The following is a 16,460-nucleotide window of genomic DNA, read 5'->3' as shown; positions in this document are numbered from 1 at the left end:
GTAGTAGAACTCTAAAAACAGTTTACAATATAAGGTCACGAGGCCATCTTCTTTTCAGGCGCCTTGGAGGATTGCCAGGAATGGAAGAGGAAGCAAGGTTAGAAACGAGTGGGTTTGGGTGGTTAGGGAGTTTATTATGGAAGGAATAATATCGGGTTCGGGCTAGATCGGTTACAACTTTTAGTTTAAAAAAAAAAAAAAAAAGGTTTCTATTCGGTCTCCTCTAAAACACTTCAAGATAGTTTATTGTCATTATCGATTTTAATTTGGTTTTCAATGACATATATTTATATTATAGAGACTCGTCGAAGTAATATTTTTTTATTTTAACTAGAAACAACCTTAACTCTCTGTTTAAAATTATATATTACTAAGTTTAATAAAATTCTTTTATTTTTGTTATTACCTCCATCCAGCAGTTTAAAAAAAACTAAACAATTTTAATTAAGTCCATCGGGTGACCAGAGAGTCAATTTTAGCGAAATTCTATTTTTTGGTTACTATCTTTTTTTTTTTTAATTCTGTCCTTACAGGAGGCGAAATCTCTGAAATTTATATCACAGCTTCCTCAGAGTTAAAAAAAATACAAAACCGACACTTAATTATACTGTCAATTGTATTTAATTTTTTAAATAAAAAAATGGAGAAACGTTTATTTAAAAATAACCAACTTAAGAATATTTCTTACTGAAATGCATTATAACAATAGAACTTAGTATTCCTAGTAAATCTAGACCAAATGTTATTGTTATGAAATTATGATCCTATCACATACTGTAAATTAAAAACTATCAGACAATAAACAAAAACATCGATTGACGCAGAAACTCAAATGAAAACTGGAGCAAAACGTTCTAAATTTCTGGTTCTAAGTTATCCAGAATCACATTTTCGGAAATGATGATTAAGAAAGATGATATTTTTCTTCTTGAGTACTGGTATGATTTGAACAACTTTGTAATTACATTTACCTTTATACTTCGGGAAGATGACACTAGCAATAAAAGTTTGGAGAAGAGTTCCAAAGAATAACAGAAGAAAAATAAGGAAAGGTACACTTCTCTTTTTCTTCCAAACCTTTCGCGCTTTTCACTAAGGCCGCAACACGAAACTGTTGACGTCAATGCAGCTATGCTTGGTGGAATGTAACTTACTTCGACGGAACTGTACTATTTTATTTCATAAATGAGAGTAAGGCACTTCAAATAAAAAACAAAGATTTTAGCTTTGAAAACTTATTTCCGTCTCTTTACAATTTTTATTAGAGTCATTTAAATTAATTTCATATTGTCTATTATTCTCTATTCCATTCTTTCAGAGACTATAATCGTAATTAGCATACTGTCAAAAGCCATAGTTGTATTACTAGAGTAGGTGACGCAAGGAGACAGCCCTCAGCTGTGTTTACCTCCAACTGTTCAACATCCCTCCTCACTACGACTGTGTCTGCATATTAATGATTAGAAGGTCTATTGTTTCCCTCCCAGGGTTCACGTTCTCTTCAAGAGAGCGGGATAGTAGAGTTTAACATTGTTTCTATTTCATATAGATTTAATAGAACAATGTTTTTACAAATTGTTGATGTTGTTGATTGTTGCTTAAAGGCGTAACACCCTCTGGTCATTACAAATTGTTTTAGGCTGCTCCACTTAAGCATCTTTACATTTTTGAGCCTCTCATATCATAAATTGGTTTCGGAAAGGAATAAAATACAATAATGGTTTCAACTAACCCTTAAAGAATGTGTACTCATTAAAAAAGAAGAAAGGAACGAATATTTAATAGAAAATTATTTTAAAATAATATCTATGTAACCCGTTTCCTTTCATTTACTTAAAAAATAAAATACATTAATGTTAAAATAAATAATGATGTTTTTCAATCAGAACTGATCTAAGATTAAAAATTGAAAATTCAAAAGACTGACATGGGATCCTCATAAAATACAGGAAACTGCTCGTCGATTCCGGCTATAACAACATTTACTGGACAAACGGTCCAAACTTCCAATCCATTACAAAAGACTGATCTACACTACTGTTGTAAGGCCTATCTGGACATATGGAGTTGAGCTAAAGGGCTCCACTAAACCATCGAATTCCTCCCGAATCCAATCCTTACAGTACAAAATCCTTCGTAAAATCTTTAATGCTCCTTACTTTGTCACAAATCAAATCATCCATCCGGACCTCAATGTGACATATGTTTCCGATTTGGCCAGAACCAGATACCAATCCTTCCATGATAAACTTTCCAACCACCCAAACCAAGACGTTTCTAACCTGGCTTCTCCTTCATTACCTAATGATCCTCCTAGGCGTCTGACAAGAAGATGGCCTCGAGATCTTCTCTAGAAATGTTTTTGGAGTTCTATCAATAGGTAGATTCTCCACATGTTTGTATCATGTCATTATATCACTTACAGCAAATTTACTTGATGTATATATATGTATACAGTTGTAAATAACAATAAATAAATTATTGAAAAAAAAAATATTGAAAAGTAAAGTTTTATTTTATTTCAACAATCGTCTCAGATATTATTATACTCATAATAATGAGTATATTAATATCTGGCTCGATGCCAGAAAATTCTATCAAAATTGGATTAACGATTATGCCCGAACATTTGGCGACAGAAGACCAATACGGAACCAAATTTCTCCCTCGATGTCTAAATCGTAAAATACGACTGAAAACTTTTGATTCTAATTAAAAAAATGTTTTTTGCATCCTGTATGATTGTGAAAATTTTTCATATCTTTGGTAATGATGAAACAAAACTTTAATAGATCTTTTTGTAATATATGTCCGTATTTAAATGGGGGGAATGGATGCATTTTTTTTTTTTTTTGCTTTTTTTGATAAATTAAGTTTAACACTAAATCCCTGATTGGTTAAATAAGAATACCATTGGATTTTGTGATAGGTTTTTCCTTTTAAGGCAGTTCAGTTTTGGCTTTAATTTCATTTTTTTTTTTTAATTGCACCATATTCTACCAGAGTGTAATGGTGTACCCTATTTATTCCTTCTGCTAAAAGAAAAAATAAGGCTAAGAAGGCCGACAATGTGAAATTTATTTATTTATCTGCACCCCCTATGGCGCATTAGCCAAGAGTTCAGAGATAAATGGGGTCGCTATGTTTTTAGGTCAGTGTTGTCAGCACAACTTTATATTTAAATTATTTTTATTCATCAAATAGTTTTCTGAAAATATATAAACTTTTTTACTTAATTACTTCACATTTTCATTGTGTTTTTTTTTAATTCGATTCATATTTAGGAAATTTTTTTCTCTACTGGCCATTCTCCGTTTGTATTTACTAAAAACACACCATTTTTATATATTTACATTAAAATGTATCATTATATTTTTTGTTGTTATATTTTTGTAATTTTACAGATTTAGTTTTTGTGTGTATGGAAACGCTCAGAAATGAAACGAACGAAACTAAAATTACGTTATTTAAGGCAGGTGTATTTCTAGGATGTTTCAGAAATTTTTTCGTCAAAATCGGCTTAACCGGAAGTACCATTTTATATCACGGAATTTGCGCTTTATTTTACCATTTTCATGAGAACGGTTCAACTAAAACAACAGGATTCAAATGCAAGATTGAATAAAAATGGTTTATTATCATTAAATAAATAGAATATTGTCCGAGTTCGGTCAAATAAAGCTCAAATAGTAATAAACTATTTTAATTGAGCCAACGTTTCACCCCTCGTTGCAGGGCTTCGTATATAATATTATAACAAACACTTAACATATGTTTTACTCCTACTAATTACTCCTTTTCTCTTGTACTCCTTTTATTTCTCTAGTTCTAGTATTTTACTTACATATTTCATTAGTTACAATTTTTTTTCCGCAACTTTAATTTTAACTAAGTATTATTAAATTAAAATGTTCATGTTAATTTAATTAAGATATTAATTTCATATTTATTTATTTATTTTTGGATTAATCACTTTATCTTTTACTTCTTTAATCCTGTTATTTTACTTATATATTTAATTGCCTACATATATATTTTATTTATCACTTTTTCAACACTTCATTTTTAATAATTTTGTACATATATTTACAAACTAGTTTTTCATGCGTATTTTATTATTTTGCTCTTTCAATACTTAAACTATACATTTCTTTCAATACTATTTTGTAAATAAAATGTTGGTTATTTTTTCTAACCATTCTGTAATTCCTCTTATTCATTATGGCTGCTCTTTTGTTTTATGTTCTTAGCCTTGATGAAGGCCTCAATTCTGGCCGAAATGTTGGCACAAATAAATAAGTTTTTACTGATTTTTGTTCTTCACTGACCGCACCCCCAATCATCTTCTCATAAATAAAAGAATTATTTATTTTAAAATATTAACCATCTGTCATTTTATAGCAGTATGAAACAATTTATACATATAAAATAATAAATAATTTGATGATTAACTATAGGTGAAAATAACCGTGTTTGTTTCACCACCGTTGTTTTGACAATCGTCATATCTTCTTTACTGCTGTCATTATAACTATGGAACACTAAAACATTGTAATAGTTGTTTTTTACTTGAACTTTAAATGGAAAATGGTAATATTGAGATCGTGAAAATTATAGAAGTTAGCATTTAGAAACAGTAGGATTAATAATTCTATTGTCGGTCTCCAGTGTGCATACTGCTTTCAGTTAATGTTGCTCTTTATGTTTATCTTGTTTTATTCCCCTCATATAAGATATTTTAACATAATATTGGATATTTTACCTCGAAGCTACAAGATCTTGAGATAAAGGGTTAAATCATTTCATTTTTATTCCATCCTCTCTCCTGTATTGTAGTGTGGGGAGCCCTCTCCAAGTCTAATGTCTGGACCAATTTTCTCTGGCTTCAGTACATTTGATCATCTTGTAGCACCCTTAAAGCTTTCCTGCCATGTCTTAAACTTGGTATTTTTCCTTCCATGTTTACTTATTTTTGACTTGTGCTCTTTATTTATTTGGAACTCTTTTATTTTCGCAAGCTTTATTTTGCATTAAAAAGTTTTTCACTTGTATTTTTTATATGTAGTTTGTGACTGAATTCGAATTTCATGTCCTTTATCTCGATAGTCAGCGGCTTCACAATGAAAATAGGTAATAACAAAATGTAATCTTGTTTAGTATTTTTCTTATATTGGAAGGAGATAGTTGAACGTATGAAGTAGATTGGAGGAAGATAGTTAAGGTGGCGTTCAATAAAGGTATCAAAATAGTAAAAAAAAAACAATTTATTGTTAACCAACGTTTCGCCCCACTTTGCAGGGCTAAATAAGAAAACAAAATACAAACATTTTAGAATTTACAGAACAATTTTTTTGAAATGTTTTCTATTTTTAATGCTCTGTTAATTCTAAAATATGTATCTTGTTTTCTTATTTAGCCCTGAAGAAGCTCTACAAAGTACGTTGAAATACTGGTTAACAATAAATAGTTTTTGTTACTATTTTGATACTTTTATTGACCGCCACCCGGTCTATCTTTCTCCAGTATATATTTCTTATAACTTAAAAAATAAACATTTATACAATAAAAAATTACTAGAAAACTTTAGTTTTCATTAAGAAATAGCCAATTGCATCGCAAATTACAAATGGAGTCAATAGATGATTATATCAAAAAAAAGTTCCGCTCCCAGTTGCCGACGGTTAAAGGAGCAGTGACCTACAACCTGGGAAACCCAACCTCAACCCGAAGAATGAAGCCCAGACTGCTGTAGGACATTCTTTTATAAATTTTTAATAAATATAAAATTAATTCATAGTCACACTACCTCTATTTACTTATTATTATTATTTTTTTCTCTCTTTTCTTCTCTCTTCCCTTTTTCAAATTAACTTTCTTTTTACTATTAGAAGACAATTGTTTGTTTTATTAATGTGTACCAATATCATTATTTTTTGTTATTAATTTTACTTTCCTCTTTTATTAAGAAGCATTATCCTTATCTATTTATTTTATTATTATTTTTTTTTCTTTTAATAAGAACATTTTATATAGTTAGGGATGTCTTTTGTATGACTATACCCCCTCATAATCAACTGTTAAAAAAATATATATAATATAAGTTATATCAACCATGTAAGTCCCACCAGGCCGATCTGGTATAAAAATAAAAAAAGTTTAGTTTTCATTATACTGCCTTGACCAAACCCTAAAAACATAGTTAAGACGTTTTCGGGGCGTCTAACTTTCCTGCTACATTGGGCATTTCCACCAGCTTTCGGCTATGGAAATTGCAAATTCGGCATGGATGGTTGTTTTTCAGCGATATAATAATGATACTAGGGAACCATAAGCATTCTAAATCAATAAATTTGGTTTTCCAATTCTAAAGTGGAGCGAAAAAGCTAACTGATGATAGTGAAGATTTATTTATTTATTTTTTTACATTAAAGCCATTTCCGTCCCAAATTTATATTTTCCACTATGTGTCGCACCAACACAACCAATTTAAAGAATAAATTAGAAAAACTTAAATTAGAAAAACGTAATTTTGTTCTTTCTAAGGAAATAAACCACCTATTTAGTATTTCATATCATATGAAAGAGTAAAATAACATCTATTCCATATTTCTAGCTAATTTATGGAAGCTTTTGCTGCAATTTCAAAATCTGTTATTCTAAAAACGAGTGGTCATATTTCAATAAAATTTCACATTTTTCCAGTTCTATACCAATGAAACATATGTGCAAATGAATGAAGAAAGTCTAAAATGGTAAGGTTCAAAGGTTTTGTTGAGCATGAGATGTTGACCCAGTCATATAAGAAAATTGTTAAAAATTTAAATTGATGCGAAAAGAATATAAATATTTGCAAGCAGATAAGTATTATAGAAAACTATTAAAATAAACTCTGTGATATTCATTAATAAATATATTTATTTTTAAGGATAACTGACTCTACTATTGATCAATTGTTTGGCACGTTAAAAGAAATATTGTATTTTGCGTTGAGTGTATTGTAATTAAATAATATAAATATTTTAGGGGTCTCCTGGTTAATGGCCTGAGGATCGAAACGTCGGAGAAAAATAAAAAAAGTTAAGAGATAAGGACCAAAATATATTTGTATTTTATTTAGATATTAATGGTAATTAATTTTTTGTTTTCGCCGCAGTTACTGAATATGCGCTGAAGAAGAATGCTCTAGTTTACCAAATCCTCTTTGGCCATATAAAGATAATCAGTGTCCTTCCTAAGCAAATAATTTTATCATCCTTTGAAGAAATAGTGAACTGGTACTTCGTTATATAACAACTGGTTGTTTTACTTCGTTATGTAATCCTGTTTCTTCTTATTGGGACTATCTGATACATATGAAGATTTTCTGATCTCAAGGATGCGAAAAACGAATGATTTTAGAATTTATTTTTGTCTCCTTAGAAGATATTTAATTACTGCGGTTTTTAAAACTAACATGCAAGAACTAGTGAAAATATCTCGACGTTTCCGCTGTGAATTCCCCGTTGATTATGGGTATCTACCGAATAAATTAAACACATAATTCAACTTTTAGAATTATTAGCTGTATTTAGAATTATTAGAATTATTCTGTTATAATCTTAAATATGTTTTAATATATATATGAATCCCTTATTCATCTTCTGAACTAATGACTGATAGTTGAGGGGGGGGGGCAGATATTAAATCGACAATAAAACTTAAATGAAAAGTTAATTTTCGTAGAAACAAGAACGGTATTTTAGATTTTGAGTGAAATCCCCTCAATTCCTACTAAATAACTCAATATCAACACACCCGAAAGAATAGCTCGTGTTGTAATCGCTTTTGTAGCTTTAAAAATCAAATGAGCTTTGTGAAACCGTTACTTTTTGAGATAAAGTTATTGCATTTTTCTAAAAACGTTTAAAAAAAATGTCTTCTACTTTATAAAATACTGTCAAAAATATTCTTTCGGCGAGAACAATGACGAAGAACAAATTTGAAGTAAATTTATCCAACTTCGATTTTAGCAATTAAAAGAATTTCAGGCTCAATGGTTCTTTTTAAAATAGGGAATAACCAAAAATATTGAGAGAAATTAAAAAAAAAAATTGTTCATATTTATGAATTCAAATAATAAGGACAAATAATAAATGGGTAGTGGCTGTATAGAACAGTAAGAAATGATAGTATTCAAAACTTGAAAAACTGTCCAAGTTGTAAATTATTTATCTATATTTAATTTTAATAAAACTTATATGAAATAAATTCTTTGTATTCTATACACCTGGTTTGCATTTTATATTTATTATTTTTACTGAAATTTCATTAAAAAATTAACTATTACTACTTATTTTTTTTCACATTGTTTCCATAGAATTCGGGACAAACAAATTCCACTTTTCAATTCTTTCAGCTATTCTCCATTTTTAGGAGCACTATTAAATATTCTATTATCGAATATTGTTGACAATATTTCACAAAATATGAATTTTGAGACAATGTTTAACTTTTAGAAGAAAAGTTAATGTGAGAAGAACTGTATCATGGGATGTAATATCGTAATATCGTACCGTACTCATTGTAAATTCAAGCAGTAGCAAATTTTATCGAATTTATAGGTGAAACTTCTGTCAGACAATTTTTTTTTTTTAAGTTATTTAGTAATAACTAAAAAAAGTGTCCTTGTTTAGCTTAAAATCAGCTATATTGTTCTTGTTTCTACAAAATCTAACTTAATAAGTGACAAATAATTGTTTTAGTTATCATTTGCTGAATATAATTATCATTAACTTTAACTTATACATATAATAGTTTGTATATCAAGCTGTCATTGCTATTTTTACTTCAGTCATTCAAAATGATTGAAATATTAAAATATGAAAAGTTAATAAGTCCCGTTATTTCCATAGAAATTATCTGAGTCTATTTTAATTCAGCCAATCCAACCTTTTAAGGTGTATTGCGTTATTTAAAAACACATTATTTATCGATGGGTTTTCCGGTTAGTCGGGTTTTCCTTATAATTATCAAAGGTTTGGTTTCCTGGATCCTCTTAAATTTCTCTAGCATTCATTTCATCTTTGTTCGCCTTCAAATTTTAACTTAGGCATCCAATCTTAGATTATGTTTAGAACGTATTTCATGTCTAATAGCTCATATCCTATTTTAATAGGTCCTGCTTGACTTGATATGATTTCATTTTATCTCAATACTGATATGACGTCTGATCTTTTTTTTTTTCATTGTTCTTTTTTCTCATACAAGGATGTAATACACCTTATAACAAGTTATTCGAACCGATTCTCTATCTCAGACCAATACTGAAGTTATGAAATTTTATTATTAAGATTTGAAATTTTTAATATTAATTAAAAAAAAATTAATTCACATCAGATAAAAATCACTTGATCTGCCTTTATCAGTCCGATTAAGGCAGATGATTACTCAAGCTTCTTATAGCCATGGGAGTAAGGCAGTCCATCCAACACTTCAGTACCCTTACTCTTCATTTTCCAATGCCAATCTTGCCCAAGATTGTTCATGGATTCTATTCCACACAGATATTTAGTTATAAATAGTTTAAATTATAGCCGTTTAATAGATATAGTTAAATAAAATCGATAAACCAAAGTTTAATTCTTATTCTATTCTCATGAATCACTTAATAATTTATTCACTATTTAATAATATTATTCTTTGATTTTTACCTATAAAAATATATATTAAAATCTCTTGTCATCTGCAGAAATCTTTCCATGGACAGAAGCTAACTTATTTTAATCCAAATAATTAACAATTAAGTTTTTTCATCTATATAAAAAATATATATATAATTAGACATTATGAGTGCCCGTGTGTACACCTTTAACGAAATGAGATTTCCTACTTTAAATTAAAATTTCACGTTAACTGCATTTAGTAAATGCAATATCATTAAAAGAACATCATATATCATTGGATATTGACGTTGCTGTGGTCTTAAAGTCTCAGGAGATTTCAATTCCTTCCTGTTTACTCATTCTTTGTACATTTCTATATAAAATTTTATAATATCATTTATATATTTAAATCCTTTATCTTAAGGATTAAATTATGTCTTAATCCTTGATGTTTTTCTCAGTGATATTTTAAATATTTTTATAAGGCTTCCTCACACTTTTTTTTAACTTCTGGATTTCATTTTTTAAATCTTATTTTTCTGGAAATTATTCTTTTCTTTTAGTTCATTGATCTGTTAATATTTTTGTAATGATAACTGTTTAAATATTACTTCATAGAAAGGATTTTTCAATTTGACGATATTAGACACATTTTAAGGACATAAAAATAAATGTATTTTATCCCTTATAAATTATTACATAAAATAAATAAATTTCAAATACAATACACACTATCTTATCAAGAGCCATATCGTCTTCAATGTGGTAATTTAAACTTTCATAACTGCACTGTACACTTTATTGACTATTTTATTGCCAATCAGACAAATAGGCTAATACTAGAGATTTCATTTGAAAAAAGAACAATTTGAAGTTTGAAACGTTATCCAATTCCTGAATATATGAAATTTTAAGGGTGTTTTTTCTCTAGAACTTGCAATGATTTTGAACATATAAGTGTCTTTACTGAACATTGTAGTGATAATAATAAATATTAAAAAAAAATTATTATTCAGCTGCTCTAATATCTAGAGTTTGCTGTGTCAACTTTAAACCGCCATATATATTTCAAACTTTGCTAAAGATAAAACAGAAATATTTTGTCAGCAGTTGCAGTGTCAGCAGAAATATTCTGTGTTAAATAAAACTTCAATAACGAAAAGGCTTTATAGTTTGTATATTGGCATATATATTTCACATATTGCGGCTAGGTTGAAAATTCTAATGCTTAGGAATTTTCATTTTCTTCCTTTATTCTCGATTTTATTCTTATCCCCCTTTTTCCATTTCTTAGATTGTACTTTCTTTTATATTTCTTCTTTTAAGCTGTCATTATTTTCGTTTTTATTTATTGTCTATAACCTCTTATTTTTCTTATTTAACTTTTACGTTTCATTGTATTCATTTATTACCGTTTTAATTTTTCATTTACTTTTTTACTTTGATAGATAGTCCTGAAGAATCCCTACAACGTGGGCCGAAACGTTGGTTTAATTAAAATAGTTTTCACTAGTTGAGTTTTTATTACCATAAATATACTGCAAGTTATTACTCTAAGTTTTATTATATGAATTAATTATTTATTATTTCAGTAAATGAGTAACAATAACATATGTGGTGTATCCCCTTACATGACTTTCTTAACCGTTTTAGGCACCGTCACAAGAAAAAAATATTTCCTGTTTCTTCGCTATGATTGGTCTAATCAAGATCTTTATTGCCAATTTAATTGTGTGAAATGGTGCAAATAAACATCCAGTTCCAAAGTTTCCAACTCATTGAATTCTTCGGACCACTAAATCGGAAACTGAGCGATGTGGGGCATTGGAGGTCCCTTTCGAATAATATTTTTAAAATAGGCTGCTTAAAAATGCACAAGAGTCATTTTCATTGCACATTTATTTATTAAAATCTTTCAGCTGACACATATCCGAAAAGATAATTAACAAAATAGTATATAGTTAAAAAAAAAAGATCAAATATTAATGGGAACCTGAAATAATAATTTACCTTAAAATTTATATAATTGATTAACTAATAATGATCCATTTTTTAAAAATTACTAATATTTTTTTTGTGTGGAATTTAATTACCTTTTATATAACATCTACATTTGTAGACAAATTGATCGACATTCGTATTTTTTTTTCTTTTCTGATCCCTCTAAAACAGAAAAAACAATAAATTTGTGGAAAAAACAATAAAATCGCTTTATTATGCGAAGAAGAATAAATCATGTTGATATTGCCTTTTACTACCTGTGGTATTTTAAGGTTACCTGCAATACTGCAATCAATTTATTGTGAAATGTCCATTCTGTATGGTCCTACTAGTAAAAAAGAATCCGGAGGTGAGTTTACCTTCTTGCTTTAAAACTACTATTTAAAATATTTTTAAAGGGTCGTAATCTATACATTCATAATCTTTTCACTATCTTGAGACTGGTTTTTATTGTTTAAATAAAATAAATTGTATCCAAGTAAAGTTCCAAAACAATCTTTATTATTTGTTTAAAAGTCCAACGTTTCGGCCAATGCGGCCATCCTCATGGAAATTCTTAAATATAAATTTACAACTCACATCCAATAATTTGAAAACTTTTTGCAGGCTATGCAAAAGAAAAACTATTGTATAATAAGAAATAAATAGTATTGTTAAACTAATCTGTAATTAAAAATTCCAAAAATTAATGAAAAAGTGACATGGTAGGGTAATTTGACTAAAATTAATGACGTGGGTAGTATATCCAGCAAAAAAGTTTTTAAATTATTGGATGTGAGTTGTAAATTTATATTTAAAGTTGTCCTTCCATTATAAACTCCCTAGCCACCCAAAACCACTAGTTGCTAACCTTGCTTCTTCTTCCATTCCTGACAATCCTCCGAGGCGTCTGAAAAGAAGATGGCCACGAGACCAGCTAATGTAAAACGTCATTAGAGTGCTACCGATGGGTAGTTTCTCTACACGCCTGTAACACTCCAATTTAACTAAGATCAGATTTACTAAATGTATTATAATGTACAGTTGTAAATAGCAATAAATAAATATAAAAAAAAAAAAATATTTAAGATTGTCCATGTGGCCGAATTAGTCGAACGTTGGACTTTTAAAGAAATATTAAAGAGTTTTTTGAGACTTTACTTACATACAATTTATTTTATTTAAACTGTAACGTTTGCAATTAAATATTAATCAGAATAAGTTGTATATTTAATGAAGACAGTACAGAAACACACGTAGGCCGCATGTTCCCCAGAAATGGTACAATTGCATATAACATCATATATTCTTCCCAGAATAGAATTCTTAATTGTATAATGAATTAAAAGTTTTGTAAAATGGGCATAGTTGAAAACTTTGATATATACAAGCTTTGAACTGAAGTTTTCAGGTCATTAGGTAATCCATAATAAGTAAGTGTTTATTGAAATGTTAAACATTCTGAAAATAAACCTATATTTCTAGTAATTAGTAGTTTGTGCTACGGACATCCATTTCATGTCCAGACCAGTCGATGCCTACTCCTCCGTGGGACCGACAGGTAGGGGGGAGGTTACAAGGACATCCCCTCCTCCGTGGCGAAGCTTCAGTCAGTGTTGTGCCGCCATGGCTGTCATCACAATGACGGGTAACGATTGTAGTCAAGACACGACCAAAGACAGTGGAGTGTAAGTTGTATTGTCTATACCAGTGTTTGATGTGTGATGATTTGTTGTTGTGGTAGATCCAAAAAAATCAGGTGAGCTTCATTTAGCCTGTATTTTTCATCTGAAGCTAAAGTTTAACGTACAGATACACAATTTGGCATTTATATCATTGACGTGCCTCAGTCAACAACTGTTTACGTCAATGCCTTGAAAAATAAGTGTTATCTTTACGAGTATAGAACAGTAATTTTGTGTACTTATACGTGTATCAGTCGTTAAATATTTGATTGTTCTGTCCTTCAAAATTACTGTGGAACATTAATTCATGGACGATACTTTTAATTACAAATCATTGACTAGTGAAAGTTAAGTGATAGAATCTAATAACTTCGGGTTAGCATCGTTGATTATTTTGCCATTTGAAATATGTTTTACGATAATTATGAATATCATCATTAGTTTTAAGATTCATCTTAAAACATTCCATGAAAAGATAATATATGTAGAATCTGGAATCATTATGGGAAAAAGTTATTGCTGAATGTCACTGAATTAGCGCGCTCTGGTTTCTTGTATATGGACCATTCCTGGGAGGTGGGGGCTATGTCCTTCCTTTTATAACCCTGTCGAGAATCGATAAAAGATATTTTTTTAAATTAACAACCATTATACGTCATTTTTATTGGTTCTAAAATAATTAATTGGCTTCATAGTTTATTTTAATCGATTACAATTTAGTATTTTTACTGGTCCCGTCTATGATTACTTACATACTTGAAGTTTAAATATGAATTCATACTTGTCTCTGAGAAATAATGAGAAACATTGAATATCAATATTAAAAGTAAATAAACTAAGATAAATTAATAAATACCGTTATTTTTAATCCGGGGATAAATTATTAAATTTAACATTATTTTTCTAATGAACTCTCCACAGATACCTCCACCCCTTTTGGTATCTTCTGGTCATCCCAGTTCGACTATCTTTATCATCTTGAAACGTGTATGCTATCTTTTGTAATATGTAAAAATAATCTCTGTTGTTGACAATCTAAGTGCAAATGGCATCGCTTGGAGTCAAATAAATACGATATTGCCTTGAATTCTTACTTGAACATAAATATAAAAAGGCAAATGTGATCAAGTGGCATTTTTACGAACTAAATATGTGCCTCACCAAATTAACGCTTCAGTTTTTAAACAAATGGGAATCGTAGATCTTGCTCAGACACAGAACCTCATCTTCACAAAATGTCATTTTAACCTCTAACTCTATCTGATGTCTATAATTTACCTCTATTTTATAAATTAGAAATTATTATTTTTATCACTTTCTAACATGATTGTTAGAGTTCTGAATTCTAATTCGACGACGAAATCTAAAGTTCTAAAATTTTGCTTTATAGTAAATTAAAATAACATTTATATGAGAAAAAAAATTTATGTAGAATTGTAAACCTCATCTTAAATTACATAGTAAATGAACGAATTTATTCATTAATAAGATTTGTGTGATAAATATGTCTTAGATGCTGGTTGTTAGTAAAAATACTGATCAGTAAATTTCGTAACATATCTGACCTCTCCTATTCGCTTTGCAAAACCTATTCATCATTGATCTGGCAGCGTCTAAATAAACTCTGCAAGAGTATAAATTGCAAATAAATGTTTTAATTTTTAAAATTCTTAAGGACAGGAACAGTATGAGAGAAAATACTCCTAGTACTTTCGGAGGCGACATGTCAAGTAAAGTTAAGAAACAATTACACTACTTTCATTAACAATTGTCCGTGAAACCATTTAAGGAATTTTTTTTAAAAATTACACTTACTAAATTAAATTGTTTATATTTACACACTAATTAATTAAAATTGTATTCCCTTTGAATTGCTAAATTATTTATTTTATTCAAAATAGTAGTCTAAACTATATTCCATTTTGATAGTTAATTCATTCAACATTGTCAACGATCTTAAAATATATATATATATCATTCTGCTAAATAACAGCTCTTTAAAAAAATTCTGCTAAAACGTATATTTTATATTAGAATTGAAAATCATCTTATGAAAATATGGCTAAAATTTTGGTAACACATTTTTATAATATAGCCGAAAGAAAGTAAAAAACACACACAAAAAAAATTATAATAATAATAGTAGTGTATTTCATCAAATTATTACTTATTATCAATGTAATTAGTACATCTGTAATAAAAATTTTAAATCTCAAACATTTGATGTAATCAGTTTTTAAATTATAACTTTTCAATATACAACATACCTCCATGTTGAATCCAGTTCCCTTATTTTTATGAATTTATTTTATTTTTTACATCATTTTTTTTTTTACAACTTTTAATATCTAATGCTGAATTTTCGCTGATGATAAAAACATTCAATATGGAAAATGAACCTCATATACGAAATTTTTAAATGTTTAATATGTATATTTGTCGTATTAATTTTATGCATGATATTTTTCCTTATCTTTCGCAACGTGCAATATCTGCAAGCTTTCTATTTGATTCTTTTAGTTCCTTACGATGCTGATATCACTTTATTTGTTATTTTGCTGTAGCGTATAGCTATCACAAAAAAAAAAAAAAAAAAAAGATATCACCGACAAAACAGGCAAATGACCCACTCAATTTTCCGGGTTAATGTTCTGGTGTACTTGTCTACGTGTGCCCGTTTCTTTTAAGTAAATAGATTTTTACTTGGAAGGTATGGGCCATTACCCTGTTTCCTTACGTTTACAAATGAGCAGTTTGAACAGATATTTTTTTCCGAATGATAAATGTGTATATATTGTTTTGTTTTTTTAAAGCATATAACTGTACGTAGAATTGGTCTGGTAAGGTTAAGGTAAAGCAAAAACAGTTTAATAAAATTGATAAAAAATGGGCATAGTGTCTAGTGTATACGATGTGCTGATATGACTCTCACATTTTTAAAACAATGTCATGAACCTATAAGTTATCGTATCGAGTTTCAACACTTAAAAGTTCCGATATAAATTGTTCCTGCGGTGGCTGTGAAGTATCACCATGCAGACTTACTTCAACATGACAGTAGCTTCACTACCGCTGCATATACTATCATACCAGACTGCCAACTGTTTACACAATGGTTGTAGTCACTGACTAATAAATCCAAAAATATATTTTT

General features: G+C 28.8%; 1 protein-coding gene across 3 annotated transcripts in view; it reads left to right on the top strand.

The window, feature by feature from the left end:
* The window catches only part of wnd (wallenda), a 102,805-nt gene that overhangs the window by 58,767 nt on the left and 27,578 nt on the right, over window positions 1-16,460 (top strand). Inside the window, exon 1 of one of the 3 annotated variants that reach the window (XM_014423180.3) lies at window positions 13,213-13,309. The exons of 1 other annotated variant lie outside the window; for it this stretch is intronic. In XM_014423180.3, coding sequence (XP_014278666.1) covers window positions 13,248-13,309 — 62 coding nt within the window. In that variant the 5' untranslated portion in view covers window positions 13,213-13,247. Of the gene's footprint in view, window positions 1-13,212; window positions 13,310-13,330; window positions 13,381-16,460 lie in introns of those variants that run through there. One more of the 3 variants, XM_067052231.1, reaches the window with a different exon arrangement.

The sequence above is a fragment of the Halyomorpha halys genome, unplaced genomic scaffold (assembly GCF_000696795.3).
Source record: "Halyomorpha halys isolate HHAL.00 unplaced genomic scaffold, Hhal_1.1 Scaffold409.1, whole genome shotgun sequence".
NCBI classification, from domain to species: domain Eukaryota; kingdom Metazoa; phylum Arthropoda; class Insecta; order Hemiptera; family Pentatomidae; genus Halyomorpha; species Halyomorpha halys.
Note: the sequence above shows the minus strand (reverse complement) of the source record. Positions and strands in the feature narration are given on the sequence as shown.